The 15,498-nt window shown below is 42.1% G+C and overlaps 2 protein-coding genes across 3 annotated transcripts; one reads left to right on the top strand and one right to left on the bottom strand.

Annotated features, from left to right (window-relative positions):
- Positions 1-5,075: 5,075 nt before the first annotated feature.
- Positions 5,076-9,399, top strand: LOC124071561 (b(0,+)-type amino acid transporter 1-like). Its single transcript, XM_046412192.1, has 6 exons — positions 5,076-5,970; positions 6,925-7,058; positions 8,363-8,492; positions 8,581-8,705; positions 8,793-8,880; positions 8,983-9,399. The coding sequence occupies exons 1-6, from the start codon at positions 5,260-5,262 to the stop codon at positions 9,211-9,213; spliced, it is 1,419 nt and encodes a 472-aa protein (XP_046268148.1). The 5' UTR covers positions 5,076-5,259; the 3' UTR covers positions 9,214-9,399.
- Positions 9,400-9,843: 444 nt separating this feature from the next.
- Positions 9,844-15,193, bottom strand: adprs (ADP-ribosylserine hydrolase). Of its 2 annotated transcripts, XM_046412196.1 has the most exons (7): positions 15,125-15,193; positions 13,396-13,675; positions 12,807-12,903; positions 12,431-12,638; positions 11,546-11,733; positions 11,249-11,349; positions 9,844-10,719 (listed from the first exon to the last, which is right to left on the bottom strand). In XM_046412196.1, exons 2-7 carry the CDS (start codon positions 13,580-13,582, stop codon positions 10,328-10,330), a joined length of 1,173 nt encoding a protein of 390 aa, XP_046268152.1. In that variant the 5' UTR covers positions 13,583-13,675; positions 15,125-15,193; the 3' UTR covers positions 9,844-10,327. The 2 variants fall into 2 exon arrangements, with proteins under 2 accessions (XP_046268152.1, XP_046268151.1); XM_046412195.1 differs by lacking the exon at positions 15,125-15,193 and having other exon boundaries at positions 13,396-13,771.
- Between the last annotated feature and the right edge of the window lie 305 nt (positions 15,194-15,498).

Below are 15,498 nucleotides of genomic sequence, written 5' to 3'. Positions count from 1 at the left end.
CCTTTTTTTAGGAGGTGAAATGACAAAAATTACCGAACAGTGAACAGTTAGCAGTTAAACTAGCTAGCCCAATAAATTCATCAGCATGCATATCCAGTGTACACTGTGGATACCTCAGCTCTAAAATAATGGAGAATGACAAACAGAAACTAAATCTGAAGAGAGAAGTGTAGATTATAGGAGCTGTGTTGTTCGTCACTGGAACCATGATTGGATCTGGGATTTTCATATCTCCACAAGTATGTACTGTCTGCCAAAGCTGAGAAGAATGAGAAGCCTAGCTGCCATGATTCTCACATCCCATCCAACAGTTGACATCAGTAAGACAGTCAACAGCAGCACCAGACATCTCAGGTCACCGTGTTTCGAGAAAAGGTATCTGGATGTTGTCCGCATAGCAGTGAAAAGAGACTTGTGTCTTTGAATAATTTGGCTGAGTGGGATCATATAAATTGAGAATAAAATTGGACCTAAGATTGATCCCTGCAGCGCACCTGCAGTGATGTGGGCTGTGGATGACGTGACCTATGGTGACTGCAAAAGTTCTGTCCAAAAGATGAGCGCACAGTCAATGGAGTGCAGTGCCCCGGATGCCCACCCAAGACTGCAGACAGTTAATTAAAATGTTGTGGTCTACAGTGTCAAAGGCTGCACTAAGATTTAAAAGGATTAAAATGGGGCTCTCTCCCTGCTGGGGGGCAGCCGTGGCCTAGAGGTTGGAGAAGCGGCTTGTGATCGGAGGGTCACCGGTTCGATTCCCCCACTGGACGGGCAGGAAAAATTTGGGTGTGGTGGAGTGATTAATGCGAAAAATACTCCCCCCCTCTATTAGCCGGCTGATGTGCCCTTGAGCAAGGCACTTAACCCCCCAATATGCTCCCCGGGCGCCTGATGCTGCCCACTGCTCCTGTGTGTGTTTCACTGCATGTAATTTGCCGGGTGTTGCATGTGTGTGTTCAACTAAGGATGGGTCAAATGCAGAAGACGAATTCAGTGTGTGTATGTAAAAATATATATACTGCCAATAAAAGTTGATTCTTCTTCTTCTTCTTCTGTTGGCCGACAAAAGAAGGTCATTGGTCACCTTGAGTAGGACCGTTTCTGTAGTAGTGATCTAACCAGAGCATTTGGGCTTGCGCTGGGTTGATAGCTATGCTAGCAGGTCTCTGATTAGATTAGATTAGATTCAACTTCATTGTCATGACACATGTACAAGTACAATGCAACAAAACACAGTTTGGCATCTAACCAGAAGTGCAATAAGTAAGTGCCAGGTATTCAGTAATTTACAGTATGTACAGGGTATGTACAGGTGTCTATGCTACAGGTATACTATAAACATGATATACAGGCAGTTGTCATAATATACAGGGTTTCTAAGTACTATGAACATACTATACAGATGGATATGTGCTTTAATGTGCATCCAGTGTAGGCGGAAACTATAACACAATTTACAAATGATATTTACAGATGTTATATTAAGCTATAAATCACTAGTGCAATGGACAATATAGTGTATACAGCGATAGGCAGTAGGCTAACTATATTAACAGTGAGGTAGAGGAACTAGTGCAACACTCAGTACGTAGTACTCAGTTAGGATAGGGTAGTGTAGTGTAGTGTAGTGTAGGGTGAGGCTGTTAGTGGGGGGCTGAGTTCAGTAAGGAGACAGCCCTGGGGAAGAAGCTGTTGCTCAGCCTGCTGGTCCTGGTCTTGAGGCTCCTGAAGCGCCTGCCAGACGGCAAGCGTGCAGGGTGGGAGGAGTCCTTGAGGATGCTGCGAGCTCGACGCAGACTGCGTTTCCTCTGGATGTCTTCAGGGGCTAGAAGTGGAGTCCCTGTGATGCGCTGGGCGGTTTTCACCACTTGCTGTAGTGCCTTGCGGTCTGCAACCGAGCAGTTCCCATACCATACTGTGACACAGCTGGTCGGGATACTTTCAATTGCACAGCGGGAAAAGTTCACCAGGATGGCTGAAGACAGATGGTGTTTCTTCAGTGTCCTCAGGAAAAACAGTCGCTGCTGAGCCTTCTTCACAAGGCGGGAGGTGTTGATGGACCAGGTCAGGTCCTCCCTCCCATCTAAACCTACCATCCTGCTTACCAGCAGACTGGTGAGAATCTCAGCCGGCTACCTCAAACCTACGCTCGAGGGGGATCCGCAGATGAGCTGGCAGCTCCGCTATTTATAGACTTTCCTGAGACAACGAATGGCGTCACTTGGACTAAAATAAAAGAGTTTTAGTATAAGAACTCTGTTAAACTTGGCAACGTCATAGTAACCATGGTGATGAAGTTACCCGTATGCCAGAACGCACTCGGGCAAGAACCGTTTGGACTCACGGTGCATCTTACATTATTTATCGAGCTCGTTTTTCTGATTATACTGTGTATTTTAAGTCTCGTTTCATCAAATCTTGAATGCCAGATGTGGCAGGTAGAGTGTTGCTCCACCTCCACCCCCAATTGTCCCATTGATTTTATTCTCACCGCCAATTTGCAGCGAAAATCCCAACTGAGTTGAAGTCTCCACTTTCGGAACATGAGCAATATGCAGAAAAGTACGGGATCACTGGGAATTTAGACAGTTTCACGGTCCACAGTGTGTTAAACAATAATGTCTGCAGCCTCGCATGATTTGACATGAATGGTGTTTCAATCGGGACAGCTGGAGCTGCAACAAATGTCAAGTAGAAGAAGAAGTGTTTTTAAAGCCTTGAAATCATTTTTCATGTTCCAAGTGCTGCAACTGCTGAATTATTGCTGACAGACCTTCGGTATTTGTTGACATGTAATGTTGACATGAGTCAGAAAAGATATGCATTTGAATTTTTGAGTGCCAAAGCCGTTCAAAATAAAATGACAGAATATTTTTAGCTTTCATTCCGGAGTTTCCTCCTGGACAGCAATGTTTCATCATTGCTCATGAAGCCTTTTTCACTGGAGTTTTTCTTTAGGTTAAATAATGTAACATGCACCACAGGAGGTACATGTTAGTATCACAGACTAGAGATGGAGAACAAAATAGTTAAGTAAATCCCTCCTCCCACTGGATGAGTGTTATTAGTATTAATAACAATTAGTATTAATAATAATAATAATAATTAGTATTAGCTATTCACTACGCTGTGGTCTGTTGGGGACCGGGCAGCACGGACCGGGACAGGAAGAGGCTAAATGAGCTGGTCGGGAGGAGGAGGTGGGTGAGAGGAGGATGTGAGCCAAGCTGACATCCATCATGGACAACACCTCTCACAGTGGAGGCTCTGAGCAGCTCCTTCAGCGGCAGACTGCTACACCCTCAGTGTAGGAAGGAGCGCTACCGCAGGTCCTTCGTTCCCACTGCGGTTAGACTACGTACATAATTCAATGGTCTAGTCCTCTTTTCCTCCCTTTTGAGGACTTAGAATAGATTAGATTAGAATCAACTTTATTGTCATTGCACATGTACAAGTACAATGCAACCAAACGCAGTTTGGCATCTAACCAGAAGTGCAATAAGCAGTAAGTGCCAGGTATACAGTATTCACAGTATGTACAGGGTATGTACAGGTGTCCATGCGTGCCTCCTCTCTCCCTCCTGAAGTCCACAATGAGCTCCTTTGTCTTGCTGGTGTTAAGGAGCAGGTTGTTGTCTGCGCACCATGTGGCCAGGTGCTGTACCTCCTCCCTGTAGGCTGTCTCATCGTCGTTGCTGAGGAGGCCAATAACTGTGGTGTCATCAGCAAATTTGATGATGGAATTGGATCCATGTGCAGGCCTACAGTCATGGGTGAAGAGGGAATAGAGGAATGGGCTCAGCACACAGCCCTGTGGTACGCCTGTGTTGAGTGTGATGGTGGAGGAACAGATGTTGCCTGACCTAACATGCTGAGGTCTGTTGGTCAAGAAGTCTCTGATCCAGTAGCAGAGGGAGGTGTTGATGCCCAGATCTCCAAGTTTGGTGATTAACTTGGAGGGTCTGACGGTGTTGAATGCTGAGCTGAAGTCCACAAACAGCATCCGTGCATATGTGTTGTTATTGTCCAGGTGTGGGAGGACAGAGTGCAGTGCTGTGGAAATTGCAAACTGATGTGGGTCCAGTGTGGGTGGGAGGTAGCTCTTCAGGTGTGACAGAACTAGCTGCTCGAAGCACTTCATGACAATGGGTGTGAGTGCAACTGGGCGGTAGTCATTCAGGCATGTTGGGCTGGAGTGTTTTGGGACTGGTACAATGGAGGTGGTTTTGAGGCATGTTGGTATATTGGCCCAGCTGCTTGGGCTTTGCTGAACTGGGCACAGAGTCTGGTGGAGTGTTTATTTACATTATGCGGATAGCAGGGAAAGTGGTGGCCTTTATCTTTGCCTTCAGCTTCATCATCGTCACGAGGCCTGTCAGTGCCACAAGAATTGTTCTGAGCTTTGCTGAATATGTTGTGGCCCCGTTTTATGGCTGCTCCCTCCACAACTGGTGGTGAAGTTGGTGGTTGCAGCAGCCAACATGGTGCTGGTTATAGTGAACTGTCTGAGTGTCTGCTTGTCCATTTTCACTCAGGTGGTTTCCATGGTAGTCAAAGTGCTGGCGTTGGCAGTGATCGTACTTGGAGGTGTTGTGATGCTTTTCCAGGGACACACTGAGAACTATGATGATTCCTTTGAGGGAACAAATATTGCTGTCATCTCAATGGGCATTGCTCTTGATCAGGGCTTGTGGTTCTGTGATGGCTGAAACACACTGAATTATTTAACTGAGGAGCTGAAACATCCTGAAGTAAGTTTCATTTTCAACTCATCACAAATTATAAAAATACAATGTTCCTTTCAGCAACTACTAAAATGTGAGGTTATATACCTAATCAGTATACAGTCATCTACTGAGAGTGTAGATCTACAGTCAAATAAACCAAAATTATATGAATGCGTTATGTTAGTATTAGTCATGCAAATGAACAAGGCTGGAAAAACACCTGGTTACACAATAAGCAGATGGGCCATGGTTAGTGTTAAAATAACGGAATGGAGCTGCCACTGTTTGACACAAAAATGGTCATGTCCATATAAGGTATTATACAAGGTCAGATGTAAGCTTACTAGATACTGAAATTACTGTGTAAAGATTTATAACCAAAGTGGAGTTAATATTAAATTCAAGCAAACAGTTTTAACTGCCCCTTTTCCAAGTACTGCTTTACCAGTTAACAATTTCTTTAGTTACACGCCATATCTGTACGGGGCAACAAGAACTACAGCGTCTTCATCTTGGGCTTACTGACTTGACCATGGCAGAACCTGAAACCCTGAAAATCAAGCGGGAAATTGGGCTGATTGGCGGTGTTGCTCTTATTTCAGGCACTATGATTGGATCCGGTATATTCATGTCACCACAGTTTGTACTGGCCTACGTGGGGAGTCCTGGAGCAAGTCTGGTGATCTGGGCTCTCTCAGGATTAGTTGCTATGTTAGCAGCTCTGTCCTATGCCGAACTTGGGACAATCATAACTGAATCTGGTGGGGAGTTCATCTACATACTAAGGATCTATGGTTCATGTCCTGCTTTCTTTGCAGCAGTCACTTTTATCATGATTGTGAAGCCATTTGGCATAGCTGCAATGGGTATTAGCATTGCAGAGTATGTTCTGGCAGTGTTTTACACTGACTGCTATCCTCCTCAGGTGGCAGTGAAGTGTGCTGCAGCTGTGACTATACTGGTTGATGCCATAGTCAACATCTTGAATGTGCGCTTTGCCATCAGAGTCCAAGTGATCTTCTTGGTGGCCAAGGTGCTAACATTGACATTTATCATAATTGGAAGTATAGTGGAGGTCATTCAGAACAGCAGTGTCATTGTGGAGAATTTGAAAGTTGAGAATTCATTCAAAGACACTCAGTACTCTGTGAGCACTCTAGGAATGGCCTTTTATCAAGGACTGTGGTCTTATGCTGGCTGGTACAACCTGAACTATGTCACAGAGGAGTTAAGAAGACCAGAGGTGAAAATGTATTTATTATGTGTTACACAATGTATTGTATGTATTATATTTTATTCAAATACAACAGTTCCTGTAGTCATTGACCAGATGACGCCTTGTTACATTTTTAACAGGACAAAGGTCCCAAACTGGAAAGACAACAAGCTAATCTGAACAGTGTTATTGTATAACCTGTTTTTCACCAACTTTGGGTGGATGCTTATTTCAAGATCCACTCACCAATCTGCTGACTGTGTGCCCGTTCAGAACTAAAGTTAAAACGTTTAACATTTTCAGTAAGACTAGACCAGTATGGACTTCGCCCTGACATTGTCACATAAAGACGCTCAAGGTGTATTTCTCGTGTTGCACTTGTTTTATCTAACTGTAACAAAGATATATGCCTGCCTGTGAATTTATCATGTGCATATGAGCAATGAACATAAATTGGGAAAACAGCATCAAGCAGCAAATCTCAGAATGTTTTTTGGGAAAAAGCAGGTGACAGACAATTTTCAATCACAGCTCTTTTCTGCATGCTTGCGAGCTTGCAAAATCAACTGTCTCTCCTTTAAGATTTATTGTGATTTTCACTTCTTTTAATATTTTTTCTGTGCCAAGGTGACAGCCATGTTGGTTTTATTAATGTGTATTCTGATGTATTTTAATGAGTAAGTTATAGAAAATTTCACCCCACCGCTGTCATGTAAGGAGACATTAGCTATAGAGACTAACACTTTTTTTTACCAGCCTGTAAATGTTTTTTCTAAGTGAAGAATAGGTGATGAACCACAGTTTACTTTTCAGCCTTACTGGGAAATGACTGTACAAAATTTGGGGTAAAATTTCCGAGATTTTGGTGGGGAAAGCATATAAACCATGGAAGTGCATGTTTTCGCCCTGGAAGTGTCGTTCAGTTCTTGATGTTTACATGCTGACTGGAACATAAAATTGATGTTGCCTTCTTTCTTCCAGGTAAATCTTCCTAGGGCTGTTATCATAGCCATTTCTCTGGTGACTGGCTTATATCTGCTGGTGAATGTGAGCTACTTGACGGTGATGACACCAAGAGAGCTCATGTCCTCCAGCGCAGTAGCAGTAACCTGGGGGTAAGTCAGCACCTGATGTGGACAGATTCAGATAAACAAGCCCAGGTGTTCAAATTACACATTTTAAAGTGTGGTGACTACAACTATTGTGGTGGCTAAAGTCAGCATCTTGACAGTGCTTGACTAATCCAAAAATGGGAAAGAGGAGGAGCACAGACTTCTTGGCTGGTCTGTTTGTAAAACTAATTCCACAGAAAACTATTTATAGAGAGACATGAGTGGACCACCATAGGACCTTGTTTCAGAAAAAAACATGTTAGTTCATGACAAATCATTTTTGGATTCTGAATTGTGCCTTTAATGACACATTTGTCAATTCAAAAGTTGATTGTGCAATTCATGAAAGGTGCAGTTTTTCATATAACTGTAGAAGTGTAAACCTGTGGAGTTTAGAAAGACTACACACCCAACAGTCACATAAGTGACATTGTTTTGTTTTTTTACCGACAGAGCCGGTCCTGCATGCTAACTGGCTAACACACTGCTATTACTGCTATTAATACTTTCTCTGTGGCAAAATGACAGCCATGTTGGTTTTGGAAATGTATGCTGTGAGAGACAAGATGTAGTTCACTGGGTGGTTTCACACAACTAAATGATAATTTGCAATTTTAATGAGTAAGATATAGAAAAATTCACCCCACTTGCAGCTGCTGTGAAATGGGAAATTAGCTATAGAGACCAATAAATGTTTTTTGTTGTTTAATCAGACAGTAAACATGGTGATTTCATGGTAATTGTAATATGGGGTGCTATTAAGGGGCGTCATGGTGGTGCAGTGGTCAGCACTGTCACCTCATAGCAAGAGGGGTCCAGGTTTGAATCCCAGTCTGGGCCCTTCTATGTGGAGTTTGCATGTTCTCCCAGTGCCTCCAGCTTCCTCCTATAATCCCCAAAACATGCATTGTTGGCATTAACCTAATGCCCCTAGGTGTGAGTGTGAGAGTGTGTGGTTGTCTGTCTTTGTGTGTTGGCCTGTCCTTGGTGTATCCTGCCTCTTGCCCGTAGTCAGCTGGGATAGGCTCCCGCCTCCCTGTGACCCCAATGGATAAACGGTATAGAAAATGGATGGATGGGTGCTATGAGGATGGGTGCTATGAGGGTCCTCAAATCACCATTTGGGGAACTGCAAATCGGTGGTGTTTTCCTTTAACCTGATAAAAGCTGACAAATCATCAACGTTTTGAACAGTGAAGATAAATCTGAATTAAGTTCCCAAGCCCCATGACACTTTATACTTTTAGCAGATAGTTTTTTATATCTGCTGTTTCAGCTTTTCTGAGAACTTCAATCTTTTCCCATAGGAATAAGGTGTTAGGAGGCTGGGGTTGGATCATGTCTGTGGCTGCAGCATTGTCTGCTTTTGGTTCATTGAACGGGGGGTTCTTCAGCGGTAGTCGTGTGTGCTTTGTTGCTGCCAGGGAAGGACACATGGTGAGAATTTCTTCACCTTATGAATTAATGTTGTTCAGTATAAGATGGTTGTCACAGAGTTTCACTCAGACTTGTATTTCTTTTGTAGCCAGATATTTTGGCCATGGCTCATGTCCACAGACTGACTCCATCACCAGCCCTGATTTTCACTACTATTATCTCACTGGTGGTGCTGATCCCTGGAGACTTCCACAGTATCGTCAACTACTTCAGGTAAATGCAGAGTCTTCTTTGCATGTATTGAAATATTGAAATTAAAAGAATGTATAATCTGACATTCCTCTTCATTGCTGTTGTCAGTTTCACTGCCTGGTTTTTATATGCCATCACCCTGTCTGGACTTGTCTATCTCAAGATTAAGAGGCCGGAGCTCCCCAGGCCATACTCAGTCAGTTTCACATACATACAATCTCAATACCATCTTCATAAGCACACATTTGTATGTATAAAAACAACTTATTCCAATCTCTCTCTCTCCCTATCTCCACAGGTCCCCATTATAATCCCCATAGTCGCCCTCATTGTGGCAGTAGCCCTTGTGCTGGCACCCATCATAGACAATCCTCAAATTGAATACTTCTATGTGGCTATATTTATCCTAAGTGGAGCCATAATCTACGTACCCTTCATCCATTATAAACTCTTCCCAGGAGTGTTAACCAAGTTAACAGTGTTTCTGCAGCTGTTCCTCGAGGTTGCACCGGCAGAGAAAAACCTGTGATTTTGTCAGAAAAAAAGGTGTTTTCCAGTTTTATTGTTTGTGCTTTTTAAACGTCGCCTGTTTTTGCTGTAACATTAATATGGCATTTGTTAGAAACTCATTACCTGCCATTTATCTTTACTTCTCAAAGATTAAATGTTGATTTGTGTGTGTAGGTAACCACATTCTGTTTGTAAAAGGTGCTACTGAAAGCATTAATACGCTGAGATGTACATTTGACTGTCATTTTCTTGGCATTTTTAGCAAATTTTAAGACCACCTTAAAATAAATGTGATTCAGAAGTAAATCTGTCTTCAAAATATCAATCTGTTCCCAAAAATTAAATGTGACTGATCTTCTGAAATCATCAGTTTCTGCCTGTGCAAGAGTTCACCCTAAGTGGCAGGCAGCTGAAGTTACTGTGAATTTCATTATTATATTTTATTAATGTTATAGAAATGTTAATTTACAAAAGCTTCCAGATCAAAGATCCTTAAAAAGGTATTTAAGAACGACTAGAATGACTGTAGACTTCTTGTTTTCTGATACTAGCATTCTGAGTTTAACTGGACCACAGTATAGCAGTAATGACCTTCCTTAAACAAATTTGCCACTCAGTTTTAAATTAAAAAATAAACACGCACATTATGTGATTTTCAAAAGAAAAAGTTTATTAAATAATTTTTATCCATCAAATGGATAAAACCAGACATGGCCAATTCATAGTGCAACTTACACATGACAAAAGATTGTTCAACATAAAACAGGAAAGAACAGGGAAATGAGAGGTGTATGATTCTGTATTTCCGTATGACAGTTAATATACAGTCAGTCTGGTGACACTTATGTTTATTCAGGCTCACCATTGTCACCCCTAACAAATAACTTATTATCTTGTTGTTGTTGTTTTTTTTTTTCTTTTACAGTAATTTTGCCTTTTTTTGCAAGCGTGGGTTTCTCAATACCTGCTGACCCAACTGAGAAGAAGAAAGAAACTGAGCTGTTGACATGTTAAGTAACATTACCATAGTGACAATGTTGAATTATTGATCACACATTCTCTGTTGACCAAAAGGGTGTTTGTGTGTGTGTGTGTGTGTTCAAGAGTCCTTTACTCAAACTCCAGTTGATGAATCACTCAGCTCCAGTTTTCTTCTCTGTGCCGTTAGAAGCGTTTGACAGACTTTCACATGCGTCTCCACAGCTCTGCTCCCCTGTCCCGCTCCCGCCTCCTCGTGACCACTGGTGGTACAGCATGTGGAGTCGCTTTGCGTTCATGTCTGCGTCCTCTGCGCCCTCGCAGCACTTTATCCACGACTGAGGAATAGCATCAATGCCATAGTGGGCCCCGGCGATGGCCCCTGCCATGCAGGCTATGGTATCTGTGTCCCCTCCCAAGGCCAGGCTGTAAGCTATTGTCCTCTCCAGGCCACCATAGTTCTCTGGAAAGCATTCCAGAGGCTGAAGGCAGTAGAGGACGCAGAAGATGGCAGTGGGGACTGAGTGAAGAGCGGCAATGCCGTTACCTGGAAGGAGAGACAGGAAACGATGAATGATAATAAGTCAGAAACACAAAATGGAGTGAAAGATGGTAGATTAGAATATGAGCTGCTCGCAAAACAAAAGTGTTTAATAAATATAGCTGGGTTAAGTGGGGCTGCAATGCAGAAGAAAATTCTGTCAGTCCTCACTGACACAATCCATTTGCTCTGTCCAAATACAACTTAAAGCAAAAATCTTCAATTTAAGAAAAGCAGCAGGAGGAAAATAACAAAATCATTTCTCAAATGTAATAGGGTTGTTTTCAAAGTCCCTGAGGAGAAAATGGAAATCCATTCAGTCAGCTAATCTAATAGTTGAACTACAGGATATATGATATGATATGACAACTGAGAAAGTAACACACAGACTGATGAACAATAAAAATTAACATTGGTTGGAACATTTGATAGACATGTAAAAATATTGGTGTTGGAAACAGGTATCTGAGGGAACAAAAAACTTCATAAAATCAATGAAAAGTTAAGATAAAGTCAAAGACAGACAGATACTGACCCAGTTCATGAATGACCTCCTCTATGCTGACCTTGCTCCTGTCCATCAGGTCTCTAACTCTGTGGAGGCGCTCACAGAATGGCTTATCTGCTTCTTTTAGGCTACACAGAAACACCATGTTAGAAGACCGACAAAAACAAACACTCCCAATAAAGCATGAATTGGACATTGCTTTATATCTGAAAAAATTCTTCCTTGTTTCCTAACAACATATCCCAAACATAAGATGACATTTCTGACCACCTCAGGGAGACTTCAGATCTGTGCTACAGCTGCCTTCATTCATGTAATACTCACATTTTGGCATCATTGCGTGTCACCTCGTTGTCCTCCACTTCCTCCATCTCTGTGATTAGCCTGCTGATGAACTGCTGAGGCAGGTCTAGCACTCCCTGCAGGGAGAGGTGCACAGCTAACGCCTGCAGCATAGCTCCATTATAACCCAGAGAGCAGGAATGGGTCAGCATGGCACCCAGACGGGCAAACTGGACAGAGAGCAAAAGAAGGAAATCAAATGTGCTGTTTAAAGCAGAAGCAATTATTTTCTTGCAGGTAAATGATACCAACTTTGTCTACAAAACTCACGGTGATATTGTCGTGCAGAATATCAACACTGCTATATACACTAGACTTCTGGTAGAACATCTTTGTTTCAATTCACTGAGCTGCTTCTTCTCAATCTATATCTGTTTGTGTGTTTTATAGCACACATAAAGGCTAAAGTCAAGATGATTTAATGCAGAAATAGTCATGTAACTTGAACTTAAATGTGACTTCCTTCACTTTATTTATGGAGAGAAATTATTTGAATGTTAACTTTATTTGGTTTCTCCTGATCTGACACCTGGACTTGACATAAAAGTTACTATCAATGACTAAAGTAATTTTGTGTAATATTGTAGACTTCTTCATTTAAGACTTTAGTTGAGACTCGTGTGTCAAAAGGCCAGTATTACTTGGTCACAGAGCAAATTGAACAATTATTTTTCCTGTCCCATTCCTGCGTTTAAATCTATTCTAACTACTAACTGAGCTACTCACCTAAATTATCATACTTCATAGCAGTTACAAATAGTTCATTTCAACTTTTAAGTCAAAGGACATGCAAGTTAAGGAGTGGATAGCTATGACTTGCATGACACCAAGGATGTGGCTTTTGACTAAAACATGCCTACCGCTCACCCTTTTAACATCAGCCTTATCAGGGAAAGCCAACGCGAAGGGGGCTGCCCTCATGGCCCCGCCGTTCCCAAAGGAGCCTCGACCATTGAACTGGTCCCTGGCCGGCTGGTACACATCACTGAGCTGGGGGGAGGACAGCTTCTTAAGCACCTGGATCACTCCAGAACCATAACCACGACCTGGGGATGCACTGTACTCCTTAGCAAACCTAGAGAGGCGAGACACCAGGGCGTCAGGGCGTCAGGGCGTCAGTGTGTGTGTGTGTGTGTGTGTGTGTGTGTGCGCGCGCGCTACATTCAAGCTATTTCAAAAACCTTTCAAGCAAAATTTACACTATAATACATTCAGAGACGCTATTAGTGTCAGCAGTGTGTACCTCTGAGCCATGTCCCGATCATCAAAGCCAGCCCGGGTGAGTAGAGACTGGACCACACAACGTGCCATTGCTGTGTCATCACTGTACTCAAGGACAGCTAACAAACACAAACACACAGACAGAGAAACACTACATGATGCACAAAACAGCTTGCATCATATATCAGCATCACTAGTATTTCAGCTATGTCTATACATTAGTTATATTATAGTGTTATATACAGTACATTGAAGAACCAATCAATCCTAATTTTGGTGTCACTTGTTAAACAAAATATTTACTCTAATGTTAAGTGCAGTTTTAAATTGAAAACGTTATGTTTGTTATGGTTATTGATGTCCATTCGACAATATCTTGATATTTTTTTGCAAATTATGGTATATTAAAAGGAAATGAGCTATGTAGAATGTATTTAATTATTATTTTAAGTGTTGGTAAGCACTAATGTTTGAATATTGAGGACTGATTTCGGCCTGGGTAACAATACAGCAGGGTTAACGAAGTTCCATGTATATCTTCAATAGCTATTAATACCACCCTATATTCGCGTATCATTTTCTGTGGTCTGAAACCTCAGTCTTCCACAAACCATTTCCTTTGATTTCGTCGTCCAAGCTGTTCAGGTGCTGCAACACACTCTCCATGGGAACCTCCTCGGCTCCTTCAAACTCTCCGCCGACACAGTCTCCCAGCACAGCCGCGACCAGCGCGCCCCTAAACCGGGACAAAGAAGCCGGGCCCCCCGCTGCCACCGCTCTCACTGCTGTCATTGCCATTCATCCGCCAGTGAAGAGACTTCAGTCTACACCGTGAGAACGCTCCGCTGGTCCGTCGACCAGACTGCCAGACAGGGAACGGATACAGCACAACTGACAACGACAACAACAACAAATGTCGCCTTAACTCTCCTCTCTACTGCTTCCTGGTGACGTTTAGATGCCTGTTTGACCCCGATAAAAGGTAGTGGTCATCGCACATAGAAATCCATGCACATAGATTGGGCGTTTATAGACAGACGGGTAGTATTCCGCTGCGGTCTATCTGTTTCTATGTGAGGGCATGCACTAGATACCGAAGTGGACATAATAAACGCGACACCATTTTATGAAAAAGGTCAATATTAAGGCCTTGTTGTTAAGGTTTAGAATGGTACCTTAGTAGGTGAGTAGTGTGTCTGCTTTCTGTTGTTTTATTACCGGGATCTCTTTTCTAAAGTATGCAGTACAATTGTAGCTTACTCATACACCCTAAGTTTTACGGTTCAGCCATACATTGTTAAAGCCGCCCTCTGCTGGACAGGAGCTTTGATACGAATTCGACGAAATGTTTCTTTCCGCTGATTTTGGTTCAGCAGTAGTTGGTTGAATAGATAAATGACAGAGAATAATAAAACTGAAGACAAATCAGAGAACATTATTTTCTCTTCTCCTCCTTGACTTCAATTGTAACTTGTGCAATTTGTCTAACTAGGGCACAGAACTAATAGTAAGACCACTAGCTGGCTGACTGATCATTTAATGAATGTAAATACAGACGTTTTCTTGTTCTTCTAAATAAAATAATATCTGACCTATTACAATTATTTAAATATTCATATTACATCCACCTTCAAATGAAACTTTTCTATGTTCTGGCAGACAGTGTGAGGGATATGACCTTTTTCCCACACAACTTGACATATTAGAGTCAGGATTACACTGTAACTCCTTAAACAAGTAATATTAGTGATATCCAAACAAATTAATCGCAATTCACCCAAATCATTTTCTATATGCAAAGATCGTATTCCTTTGCAGTTTAGTTTTGTTCTATAACATAATGAGGAAACAATGGAGGGTGTGGACGCTGTTCACTGCGCAGAAGTTGATAAATCAGAGTGCAGAACAGTGGGGCGATAAAACGAGTTATCATCGTCGACCACAAATCCAGTGCTTCATTCTCAAACCGAGCTAGAATTAACGTATTGACCCGAATATAAGAACAGGGTATTTTTTTCTCGAAATCAAATTCGAGAAAGCAGGGTATGTGATCTATATTTCAGGACCAAAAAAAACGATACGTCACTACTGATTTGAAATAGCAAACTACGCGTGTGCAAGACAATTGTCTGTAAACTGAAGCAAGCTACCACCGCTGACACCTGGTGCAAAGTTGGCTTGACTGCAGTCAAAAAACCCTAACTCTCTAGCCCATTAAAGTGTTATTTGCTCATCATCATCTTTATATTTAACGGCCGGTTTATTTGTAAAATTATCTCTTCTCTTTCAAAAGGATATCCGAAGACAGTAGCTGTCTGAAGCTTACAGTTGTTCACTCACACTTGCCGGTGTTCGCCGGCTAGCTTGTTTTTGTTTTGTTTTTTTTTTTGTTGCTTTTTTTCATTGAGTTTACAGCAGCGTCTTTTTTGTTGGCGTTTGCCCCCGAAGTTAGCTTCCGTTTCGAAGCACGCAAGTGGGCAGTTAAGGGGAATGTTAAGGGAAACTTAAGGAGTGATGCACCAATCCTCTGTTTTTTTGTATCTCCTCTTACTGTTATGAATGCATTTTAGAAAATTTGTCAACTGTGCCTCTGAGATAGTCTAGTCCAGATTTGACCTGGGTGTCAAAAAGAAGTGAAATCTCTCCTTTTCTGCATTTTCACAAATAGGAAATAATAGAAAAAAATGAATTGTGTCACAAAGAGTCTCTGACCC

Source organism: Scatophagus argus, chromosome 15, assembly GCF_020382885.2.
Source record: "Scatophagus argus isolate fScaArg1 chromosome 15, fScaArg1.pri, whole genome shotgun sequence".
Classification (NCBI taxonomy): Eukaryota; Metazoa; Chordata; class Actinopteri; family Scatophagidae; genus Scatophagus; species Scatophagus argus.
This window is presented reverse-complemented; position numbering and strand designations above follow the sequence as displayed.

Excerpts from the sequence above, each read along its gene's own strand:
- adprs (XM_046412196.1), bottom strand. The coding sequence starts at position 13,582 with ATGGCAATGACAGCAGTGAGAGCGGTGGCAGCGGGGGGCCCGGCTTCT. Across the intron at positions 12,904-13,395 it reads CGACGAAATCAAAGGAAATG|CTGTCCTTGAGTACAGTGAT; the intron begins GTTTGTGGAAGA and ends TGTGTTTGTTAG. Across the intron at positions 12,639-12,806 it reads GATCGGGACATGGCTCAGAG|GTTTGCTAAGGAGTACAGTG; the intron begins GTACACACTGCT and ends TCGCCTCTCTAG.
- LOC124071561 (XM_046412192.1), top strand. The coding sequence starts at position 5,260 with ATGGCAGAACCTGAAACCCTGAAAATCAAGCGGGAAATTGGGCTGATT. Across the intron at positions 7,059-8,362 it reads GCAGTAGCAGTAACCTGGGG|GAATAAGGTGTTAGGAGGCT; the intron begins GTAAGTCAGCAC and ends CTTTTCCCATAG. Across the intron at positions 8,881-8,982 it reads AGCTCCCCAGGCCATACTCA|GTCCCCATTATAATCCCCAT; the intron begins GTCAGTTTCACA and ends CTATCTCCACAG.